Genomic DNA, 12,771 nt, shown 5'->3' on the forward strand with positions numbered 1-12,771 from the left:
ATCAATTATCAAAACAATATTATTGAGGTTGAGTGGAATCAGGTAGAAAGCAATAATAGAACAGATGTTCTTTTTTGAATTTCTATCATATTATTTTGTTATTGCCAATGATTACAACATATATGTTAGAATATCACATGTCAATAAATGAATTATCTCATTGCCATATGGCACTCACCTCACCATGTTCATAACCTTACTTAATAGGATCCTTTTTCTTCCTTTGAAACCCTTAGAGGCAAAATATTTCAAAATCCGTTCTTAGTGCGCGTCTAGCATGTTTGAAGAATATTTTTGCAAAGTTTCAAGTCTGTAGGACAATTAGTTTGAGCTGTAGTGTGATTCTACATCAAATTTTTCGAAAAATGCCCTCTCCTGGACCCCCCTGTGCTCCTGATCGAAAGCTGAACAAAAAAGTTCCTCATGACTTTTCTGTGAAATGAGCGGTTAAAAAACACAAAAATTTTGGGGGGGCCCCAGCTCTCTCAGGGGGGAAAATTTCTGAAAATCCTTTTTTAGTGGATGTTTTCAGGCTACCATAAACAATCGTGCAAAATTTCAAGTTTTTAGGCTCAGTAGTTTGAGCTGTTGTGTGATTTCAGTCTGTCGGGGCTTAGCCTTTTATAAGTATAGAGATATCCAACAATAATAATATTGTGAACTGTACCTTATAGGCTACACTGATTTACATCAAATGACAGTATTGCTTATTAAATGACAGTATCATATAAACGATGATTTTCCTAGTATGAAGTATTCAATAATGAGAATAAAGATTGAATGCCATTTGAAATGTCGATTCTCTGAAAAGGATATAAAATAGTATAGCTCCAATTAGCACACCACCGGGTGAAAGATTGATTGATTGAGTACTTTATTTATGTAGATTACAATATATACTGGCTTATACACATATATACAATAGCTTACAATACAGCTAAATTATAGATGAATTTACATAATATATAGACTAAGAAAATAATTATTGAACTGTATATGATATGAAAAAGCAATTTGTAATATAATAACTATGGATAATTATATTGTTATGCATCTAAATAAATTGGCGGAGCTTTGGACACATCAATGTCCATTCTCCGGAAAGAATATTAGAAATATCCTCCACACTAACTCTCTACCAAAACGTTAATTCCATTAATTAAACTAAGTATTCATTTATTAATGTAAAAATTGTAAAAGTTTCAATTGATATTAATTTTCAAGAGAAAGAAAACATAAAATTGATCAAGTAAACTAAGTATATATGTACCGGTAGATAAGATCAAATTATTGATTAATAAAATGAAGATAAAAAGATAGAGAGAATGAGATAGTGTGTGTGTGTGTATGAGAGAAAGTGGCGCAGGAGTGATAGAGTGATTGTTAGATAGTGGAAGGGAGGGCGAGAGAACGTGAGAGAGTGTGAGAGGAAGCAATAGAACTATATAAGGTTGAGAAAAGAGACAATGTCACGTAGGAGTATTGTTCCATGAATGGTCACACACACTAATTCTCCAGTCACACTGAGTTATGAATAGAATAGGCTATTTCCAAGAAAGTACAGTCTGTGCCAAAATTCAAACCAGCTTACTTCCTAGCGATTCTTCCAGCAAATATGACAAAAGCTGATAGTGACAATTAGAGACTGTTTTCCAGGTAGAGAAATTAGTCACGGACTCGCCCTGCCAAAACAAGACACTTCTTTTCAGCACAAGAACAACAACAGCAGCCACCGCCAAAACAAGACTGATTTTCAGTGCTAGGATGAATGTGTCTGGCTTTGACGATGGTGTATACTGACATCGTCCCAATCCCAAAAAAGCTCTCATGGCCATACTAAGGTAATGTTGTTAGTGTAGCCTTAATATACCAATTGGGCCATCAATGGCCTTACGACTGTCATACTTCAGCCGGAACCAACAATTCAATGTGCCCATCCTACATCGATTACACGGTTGTGACCTAATCAAAAACTTTTGGCTATGAGCGGGTTTGTACCTGCGGGACGATGTCAGTATACACCATCGTCAAAGCCAGACACATTCATCCTAGCACTGAAAATCAGTCTTGTTTTGGCGGTGGCTGCTGTTGTCGTTCTTGTGCTGAAAAGAAGTGTCTTGTTTTGGCAGGGCGAGTCGGTGACTAATTTCTCTACCTGGAAAACAGTCTCTGGTTGTCACTATCAGCTTTTGTCGTTTTTGCTGGAAGAATCGCTAGGAAGTAAGCTGGTTTGAATTTTGGCACAGACTGTACTTTCTTGGAAAAAGCCTATTCTATTCATAACTCAGTGTGACTGGAGAATTGAATTGTCGTTTCCAGCTGAAGTATGACAGTCATAAGGCCATTGATGGCCCAATTGGTATATTAAGGCTACACTAACAACATTACCTTAGTATGGCCATGAGAGCTTTTTTCCCGCTGCCGCCATAAAGTTTCCAAATATTTGAATGAATTTCATAATGTAGCTTGAAGGGGAATGTAAGTAAAATTGTTTGCCTTTACTTATTGAAGCATATTTTCGTGATTACTCATCCCTATATATTGTCTTCCAAGTTGTTTTTATATTCCATTTATTATAGTTTTGGAACTTGGAAAAGTAAATGGTAGATAAAAGCGAGTAAGAATGAAAGGTAGGTAACATAATCTAAAAGCTGAATCTCCAAAAAATTACCAATCAAATTTTTAAATATGTCATCATATTGTAGTTAGGGATAAAATAGATAGTTAGTTTTATTAGTTGACAGGCGAGAGGTCTGACGAAATTATTATAAAGCACAACATGGATATAAACTATGGAAGTGCCAACTGTTCGAACCATAGTACTACTTTATGAATCATGCAAACATAAGTAATTCAAAAAAAAGACGTGATAGCTGAAGACTTATTTCATCGATTTCCATCACATTATCCTGAAATACTCCTTCCCTGGGGGCGGCAAGGGACCTGGTTACCTACAACTCATCCCCCCCGCTAATAGCATAATTGTTGAGCCCAAGATTTGAAAGTAGTTTCATATGATAGTTGAAGACTTATCTCATTGATTTCTATCACATTTTCATGTAATACTCCGTCCCTGAGGGTGGCAATGGACCTGGTTGATACAATCTTCAATTATAGAGTAATATGGTAATGGGGCAAGGAAAGTAAAAATCAATACTAGAATATCAATTGCAAGCACCAATGTATTAGTGACTGGACCATAGTTCCTAGCGCCAAAGTATTTGATTAAAATAACTAAATTGAGCCGAAAATTGGAGTGTTCTGACTGTTTTGGGATAGTATTTCCCCAGCCCTCCTGCAAACTCTACTATACCCCACTCCTGTAATGACCCATACCCTTGCATGAAAAGTGTGCTCAAATGTTACATGTACGTGCACATTCGTGCACAAATGAAGCACAAACGATTGAGCCGAAAATTGGAGTTTTCTCACTGTTTGGGGGATAGCATTTCCCCAGCCCCCTTGCCAACTCTACTACACCTCACTCCTGTGATGACCCATTTCCTTGCTTAAAAAGTGTGCACAAACGTTACATGTACATGCACATTTGTGCACAGATAGAGCAGAAACGATTGAGCCGAGAATTGAAGTGTTCTGACTGTTTGGGGGTTAGTATTTCCCCAGCCCCCCTGCAAACTCTACTATACCTCACTCCTGTAATGACCCATACCCTTGCATGAAAAGTGTGCTCAAATGTTACATGTACGTGCACATTCGTGCACAAATGAAGCACAAACGATTGAGCCGAAAATTGGAGTTTTCTCACTGTTGGGGGATAGCATTTCCCCAGCCCCCTTGCCAACTCTACTACACCTCACTCCTGTGATGACCCATTTCCTTGCTTAAAAAGTGTGCACAAACGTTACATGTACATGCACATTTGTGCACAGATAGAGCAGAAACGATTGAGCCGAGAATTGAAGTGTTCTGACTGTTTGGAGGTTAGTATTTCCCCAGCCCCCCTGCAAACTCTACTATACCTCACTCCTGTAATGACCCATACCCTTGCATGAAAAGTGTGCTCAAATGTTACATGTACGTGCACATTCGTGCACAAATGAAGCACAAACGATTGAGCCGAAAATTGGAGTTTTCTCACTGTTTGGGGGATAGCATTTCCCCAGCCCCCTTGCCAACTCTACTACACCTCACTCCTGTGATGACCCATTTCCTTGCTTAAAAAGTGTGCACAAACGTTACATGTACATGCACATTTGTGCACAGATGAAGCAGAAACGATTGAGCCGAGAATTGAAGTGTTCTGACTGTTTGGGGGATAGCATTTCCCCAGCCCCCCTTGTCAACTCCACTATACCTAACTCCTGTGATGACCCATTTCCTTGCTTAAAAAGTGTGCACAAATGTTACATGTACATGCACATTTGTGCACAGATGAAGCAGAAACGATTGAGCCGAGAATTGAAGTGTTCTGACTGTCTGGGGGATAGCATTTCCCCAGCCCCCCTTGCCAACTCCACTATACCTAACTCCTGTGATGAACCATTTCCTTGCTTAAAAAGTGTGCACAAACGTTACATGTACATGCAGATTCGTGCACAAACAATGTCTAATGCTCAAATTGCAATTACGCTTATTGGGGGGGGGGGGGCTCCACAGCCCCCAAAACGAATTTTCAAATAATTAGTTCAGTTTGCGTGCACAAACGCATAGTGGTCGTGTACATTCGTGCACAAACGATGTGTAATGCTCAAATCGACATTTGGCTTGATGGTAGGGGGGGGGGGTCCAGGGAAATGTACGTGAGTTTTACCAGCAATGTGCAATCGAATATTTATATCGAGAACCTTCTATATTGCAAATTTGATCAAAATCTCATTTGAGAGATCCATTGGACATGAATCCAAACCAAATAAATAAATTTTATGTATGTAAAATATAGAGAATAAAGTATGAAGAGAATGAAATTACAGAATTGAGTTGGAATGGAATTTATTCCATTAGAATTTTCCAATTTTAGTTTCAATCTTTTCTGATTTCTAATTTTGAATCTGCTCTTTTCTATCAATTATTCATAATCTACACATTTTCGTATCCATAACAGACTAAAATTTTAAATCTCCCACTAGTAACCCATAATAGCCCCCCAAATACCCCCACATTACCCCCTGAATCTGTACTCCTCCATTCATTTTTTGTACTATGTACTCTGTGGTCTCTACTGCTTCGTGCTCTGTGGTCGTGACGCTTGGAGTTCAAATCAACACCACTCCCTACATGATTGACAAAGATGGTGCAGCCATCAAAAATTTTTGGAAATAATGTGAGTTTTTGAATGTTTTTAATATATCTATGTCGTATGTTCCCTGTATTAATTATCATTATAAAACTGAGAAATGTTTCTGTTATGTGCTATATATATTATATACCGAAATTCCTTGCTCTATATAATAGGATTTATTAGAACTATGGAATATGTCTTGAAATGCTGTTATCAGATATCACTGACACTCATAAAAACTGCTCATTTGAGGTAGAACTTTCTTAAATATAAAACTTTACAGAACAGTGATGTCCTATTAATGAAATTGTTATATCCAATATGAATATCAATTATTCATAATCTACACATTTTCGTATCCATAACAGACTAAAATTTTAAATCTCCCACTAGTAACCCATAATAGCCCCCCAAATACCCCCACATTACCCCCTGAATCTGTACTCCTCCATTCATTTTTTGTACTATGTACTCTGTGGTCTCTACTGCTTCGTGCTCTGTGGTCGTGACGCTTGGAGTTCAAATCAACACCACTCCCTACATGATTGACAAAGATGGTGCAGCCATCAAAAATTTTTGGAAATAATGTGAGTTTTTGAATGTTTTTAATATATCTATGTCGTATGTTCCCTGTATTAATTATCATTATAAAACTGAGAAATGTTTCTGTTATGTGCTATATATATTATATACCGAAATTCCTTGCTCTATATAATAGGATTTATTAGAACTATGGAATATGTCTTGAAATGCTGTTATCAGATATCACTGACACTCATAAAAACTGCTCATTTGAGGTAGAACTTTCTTAAATATAAAACTTTACAGAACAGTGATGTCCTATTAATGAAATTGTTATATCCAATATGAATATCCACTATTGAATACACAAACACATACACAATACTACTGTATTATACTATTGCATCATAAACATAATACACAATACACACTATCGAATATCCACTATGTGACTGCATTTCATTGTTTAGATAAACTGTGCGGTTCGCTGCACGGCACAATGCATGGATCGCTGCACTGTTCGAGGTTCGGTTTGGCAAGTGTGGATGTACTTAAATAACACAAGAATAATATTATAACTTGATCCTCAATTTATTATAGCTCCAACTCATCAGAGCGGTTCTGGGATGGAATCACTAAACTGCGACTTGATATAGATAAAAACGATAATTGATTACTTTCATTGTTTTTTATTTTTTTAATAATTCACATCTCTTCGAATATTTTGCTTATTGATCATCCTCTCATGGATAAAACATCACATTTTTGTCGCAAGATCTAATTTAAATAGAATAATAATTGTATATTAATTTGTGAACAGGTGTGAACGGCTGAATGATGTGGACGGTGGAATGTTTGATGCATTTTACCGCACCAGAATAAGGAAAGCAGATGAGATGAGCAGCAAAAGAATGAGAACGCCCAATCAGAGTTTATATGAAAAATATTTCTCCACCTTGAAACAGGAGGTTTGGCAGTGTGGCATCAACAAGGTAACAATGATTATACTCCTCTTTCACTTTGTTACATAAGCGTTACACCTACATCCTTGTTTTGCTACAGAAATTAAGTAATCAAATTCAGAAGAAACAGTTAAAAAAGGTTAAAAGCCGAAGACGCCATTGTTTGATTCCAATATCTAGGCATTGTGTTGAAAGGTACATTGTAACTTTTTTGTATAGTTGATATTGTGGTAATTATTCATATTGAATGAAAAAGACTAAGAAATTGTCAAAAACCACAGATTTATTGATACTTAGATAGACCGGTTTCAGTTATTACACCATTGTCAATCTCTGATAAACTGAAACTAGATATAAGAGTAGCAGAATTCATACTAGTAGGCAAGTACTGCTATTGGTCAAGGGCATGAACGGATTTTAAATAGTCTATTTAGCTGGAGTAAAGACAAAATTGATATTTGGGATAAAAGTGGGGTGTACAAACTTAAATGTGGTGATTGTAATGCTTGTTTTGTGGGTCAAACTGGTAGATGTTTGAAAAGTAGAATTGAAGAACACATCAGAGATTGGAATAAACAAAATGGGAAATCTAACTTCGCAGAACATTTGATAACAAATAATCACAGGTTCACAGTAAAGGAGAATGTTGAGATTCTGCATGTTAATAACAAAGGCAGATCTTCGAATATTCTAGAGGCTTTAGAAATAACAGAAGTAATAAAGGAAAATTCCCAGTATAGTTCAAATGACAAGATTCATTCCAACTAATACAACACTACAAATTTATTTTTATCATAAAATTGTAAGCATACATTAGTCAAATCTTTTCCATTTACAAATTTGATTTATTATCTTTCAGACTTGTTTTCTTGGTTCTTATTTTGTACTGAAAGTAGATTTTGTTATCATGGCAATGCTGTTGCTTAAGCCGCCATTTTGTCACACCGTTGAGTGGTAGGAGACTGTCTAGCTGGGCCAATGGCAGGCATTCATGCCCTTGACCAATAGCAGTACTCGCCTACTAGTATAAATTCTGCTGCTCTTGTATTCAGTATAAGTTCATTAGAGATTGACAATGGTGTAATAACCGAAACTGGTATTTCTAAGTATCGATAAATCTGTGGTTTTCGACAATTTCTTAGTATTTTCCATTCAATACATTGTAACCATTACTTTCTGTCTCTTCATACATTCCATATTCAGTTTAAAAGTTGTTATCTGGGGGAAGATTGGAGGTTTCCTTGTGAGCAAATCTATACCAACAAAATGTAATACAAATTCACCTCTACTTCATACAATTTGCTGTTCAATTGCAACCATTCTCTGTTTTATCATTAGATTTTAACAGTTTTTGGCTGGAAAATCATAAGATATTACCATGATAGGACAGAATAGAATCACTGTCTTGAAGCTGAGCAAAGTCTAAAAAAAAACTTTCCACTGGTTATATTTTTCTAGTTTTTTGATTTGCATATTATACTAAAGAAATGAATGGACTAAGTTTTCTGAGAAAATAATTTTTTTCTATCCCCACCTTTTGAGATATTTAGCATTTTTCGCCTTCTTGCAGCCCTACATTCAGCGGAATTCGGGAAGGAAATATCAAATCAGTTAAAACTATGTTAAAGAATCTAATCGGTTATTCTCTATACTATGAAACAGTATTTTACAATATTCTGTCATGTAGAAGCTATTCTTGATAGCCAACCTCTTATCAATATGTCGACAGATCCAATTGAAAAGTTGAATGTCTTGATACCTGGTCACTTCACTATCGGTAGTAATATTCTTTCTTCAACCACCAGAAGTATCTGTCGATATTGGGAAATCAAATATAACCTAATGTTGGAAACACCTCAGATTGTACAACTGGATTCTGGCACAAGTAGTCAACCGAATATATGCATACTCTTATGCAAAGAAACAAATGGAAAAATTTCTGATAAATCAAAGTTGGTCAGGTTGTTCTTATACAAAACTTAAATACTTCACCTAGCATGTGACCACTTGCTCAAGTTGGCACTTCATCCTCGCATAGATAATGTAGTAATTGTAGATAATGTAGTCTGTCATGTGCACAGCACATGATGAATTAAAACATGGCGTCAATCGCATTGTAGTATTACCTTTTTTCCAAAGGAAATCATTTGTACAGCTTCCACACATTAATAAAATCTCAAAGACAAGAATGCTCCAATTTAGCTGCATTAGACAGATTGTGTAATCAGCCTCGCCTACATACTATTCCGACCAGAGATTCATCAGATGTTCTACAATACCCTGTACAAAGTGCACCTATTGTATGCAGCTACAATCAATACTGTGTTGTAGTGCGTCTGGTAAATATTGATCGGCGAGGTGACGAGGGTGATGAAATAGAGTTATTATTGCCAAGGAAATTCTTGGCTCTAATTACCTGATCAAAAGAGAACTCATTCAATAGTGGTTGCCATGATTTAGTATTGACGGTGAAGCATCATAGGGGTAGCACCCATCACTCTGAAGTCAAATTGTTACAGTGCCAGCTGTAACAATCTAACTTCAGAGTGACATTTTCAAAATTTGTAAATGTTGTTATTTTTCAATTTTTCAATGCTGTATCCTGGGCTCTTGCATCATCAAAAAACACAACATAGAAACTGTAGTGATTGCAGCTGCTGTGTAGCTTATTGCTATGAGTGAGTATACTATATTGTAGGACCATGTGGTTCGTTTATATGAATCCTGCTGGTGGTATAAACAAAGCCTAAGTTATGATAATATAAGAATCAAATCTCAGTGTCTCCTAATAATTGTTTTATAATCTCACTAAATCACCACACACTTTCCAATTCTACTGAATTTACACAATTCAACTCACGCTCATGCAAACGTTCATCTGGGCATCATACGAAATTAAAAACCTCAAAATTTGAAATATCTCTAGAATTTATGTTTCTGAACAAAATTTTACAGGGATATTCGGAGAGCATATTATATTCCCAAACTTCAATCCCAATCTGTCTAGTGAGTTTTTACTTTTTTTTCACTTGGATATTTCTTCTTACTTCTTTTTAATTAGTTCATTTGCATCAGAAATGCACATCCATTATTCATTAACGTGGCTCTCACTCAGATTGTCTTGTGTTCTGTTCTAGGGAGAGATAAGGATGCTGAGAATATTGAATCACTTTTTTATTCAAAAGCATGGCTTAGTCAAAGAGATGCTCTATTATGATGGAGTCACCATTCTACTGGGCAGGGTGCATGGAGCTGGCCTGTTCACAGAAGTTATCGAAATCAAGTATCTCGACGTGAATGATTTTACAGTATTGAAGTATGGTGAGGAAATTGCATAACTAATTTCTTGTTCACTCCTCTTTCTCTTCACATTTATTTTTTTTACCCTTAGTACTTTATCAACTTCTTTATCATCTCCTACCAATTTTCAATTTTTCTTATTCTCCTTCTCCTTCTTCTGTTGATGATCCTCAACTTGTTCCTCCTATTACTTCCTGATCTCCACGTTCCATTCTTTTATTGATGAACACAAAAGATTGAACCATCTATAGCTCTACATCTATGTACCTATCTATGAACATAGGTATAGCTGATCCAAGGTATAGCTATTCTCTGCTTGCAACATAAGATGCAGATCATCGAGAAATGAGGTGATTTCAATGATTAGTCATAAAAACTGTAATCATATGTATACATGTATTGATAAATAATACTATATTTGTTCACAGAAGGTATAGTGATACTTTTACAAAAGGATAAAACAGAACTTTCCGACGGAATGGATGCTCTAATGTGAGTTTCAAGATTGCAATTTATCCAAGCCGACCTACTTCATTAAGTTCAAAATTGATGTCCCAAGCAACGTTAAATTGATAACTTTGGATATTTATTATATATACATACAATTACTATAGTCAACCGCACAAAAATGGTCCAATCAAAATTGAAAAATGAGTACCCCTTATGCCTGGCACCCATGGATGTTGCTAATTCGTTAAGTGTATTATGAAAATACTGATTTTATGTATAATATAATAATGGAAACAATCGTCTAACAAAGAAATGTACTAGTTTGGAAATAAAACACTTAAAAGTTTTTTATTAGTTGGGAAATGCTTACAATGAATTTTACATCAAGATTCTGAATTTACCGAGGATGGCCTATTTCCAATGTTATTATTCAAATTATGCTTATTCAATGATTGAAAAGAAAACTATCCAATCTATGATTCACAGTTTACCCAACTATAAAGCCCAACCAAACAGGGCTCAGTCCAAGTGACTCCATAGCTTAGTTAATATCGCGCGCGGGACATGAATCCATAAACGCTTCATTTGCGAGCTATACAGGATGAAAGATTTTGCCCGGAATTCAGTTCCTCTGGTGAAATACACCAATGCTGAATTGTTTGGGGACTAGGTTTTGAAAAACTCATGCTCGATTCATATGGGAAAATATCTGAAAAATTGAATAAAACTAGTCTGGAAGCTGTAGTGTGGGTAGTTTTTGAGAAAAAAGTTGTAATATGCAAAACATCTAAGTAGAAAAACACAGACTTCTACGTTTGATGCCTAATAACTTTCTTTAATGACCAGTAAACAAATAATTTTCAGCAATAAAAATTGTAGAGGATTGGATTCTGATAAGAATTATGTAAGCTGAGTGTACTGAATAAATAGAAGTTGAATAAAATGTATTCTTATGTAGTACATTACACCACAAAAATAGGTTGTAGCTGATTGCAAATAAAATATCCGGTTTCCTGTGAAAAGTTTGATTCTTATATGGAAGTAACATATCTCAATGACATCAAACTTATAACAAAATACTAAAGATGATGTTCGAAGTGACCTCTGTTGTTCTGAATGCATATGTTCAGACGTCTTCTCATCGATTGTCGAACCCATTCAAATATTCAAGGAGCCTGCTTTATCATTTCTATTTCGTTCAAAATCCTTGATTGGAGTTCTTCAATGGTATCAATTGGTATATTGTATATTGAAGTTTCCAAGTGTCCTCAAAGATGAAAATCCAAAGGATTAAGGTCTGCAGACCTAGCTGGCCATGAAACTGGCCCACCTCGGCCTATCCATTGATTTGGAAAGCTGTGATTTAGGTGCTCACGAACAGCAACACTGAAGTGTGCTGGAGCTCCATATGCATGAACCAAATTTTTTGGCGCAACTGAAGAGGTACATCTTCAAGTAAGATAAATTATTATATTTACCTATCTAAAAAAGTTCAAGTAGATTATGCCATTGAGCCTGGGAGGAAGCTCGAACGGAAGTAGATGATCTCCTATGATTCCTGCCCAAATGTTTACTGGAGACTGATGTTGTTGACGATTAGGATTGATGGCATGAAGATTCTCATATGCCCAAATATGTTGGTTGTGGACGTTAACGATAGCTGTTCTTGTAAAGTGTGCCTCGTCGGTAAATAAAACGGTTGTTAAAAAGTTTGAGTTAACAAGTTTTTCTAAAAACCATCAGCAAATACCAGCACGGGGAATATAGTCTCGTGGCAATAGAGTATGAACTTCCTGGAGGTGGTATGGATGTGATTGTTGCTCTTCTAGGATTCTCCAAATAATATATTGATTGACATTAAACTGCACTGACAATTCTCTCATGCTCCTTTCTTGATGTTCATTAATTTCATTGAGAACTTGTTCTTCTAGATCAACAGTTATATTAGATCGGGGTCTGCCTGCTAAAATGTGCTCGCTAAAATAGGCCTAACTAACAGTTTGTTGTTTTGTCCAATAGCGAGCTAAAATATTTCTGAGAATAACTTTCAGCTGATAATATCTTTTGGATATTTCCTTATTTGAATATAAAAATATCACCTTCCATTACACAAGAGAGTCGGAAGGACTATTCTCAATTATTATATTCTTATTACATTACAATGAATACTTTGATGGAAGCTTTCATCAATAATAATTTCCCTTATTATATTATAAATCTATGACATACCTTCAGTAGCGAATATAGGAGGAAAATCTCCATTGTGAGGTGACAATTTTGATACTCTCTCTCTCTTTA

General features: G+C 35.7%; 1 protein-coding gene across 2 annotated transcripts in view; it reads left to right on the top strand.

Annotated features, from left to right (window-relative positions):
* The window catches only part of LOC111054806, a 724,817-nt gene that overhangs the window by 635,040 nt on the left and 77,006 nt on the right, over positions 1-12,771 (top strand). For both annotated transcript variants that reach the window (XM_039419907.1, XM_039419906.1), the window contains exons 19-21: positions 6,582-6,753; positions 9,861-10,044; positions 10,452-10,515. In XM_039419907.1, the coding sequence (XP_039275841.1) occupies positions 6,582-6,753; positions 9,861-10,044; positions 10,452-10,515 (420 nt within the window). The remainder of the gene's footprint in view (positions 1-6,581; positions 6,754-9,860; positions 10,045-10,451; positions 10,516-12,771) is intronic.

This window comes from Nilaparvata lugens, chromosome 2 (genome assembly GCF_014356525.2).
Source record: "Nilaparvata lugens isolate BPH chromosome 2, ASM1435652v1, whole genome shotgun sequence".
NCBI classification, from domain to species: Eukaryota; Metazoa; Arthropoda; class Insecta; order Hemiptera; family Delphacidae; genus Nilaparvata; species Nilaparvata lugens.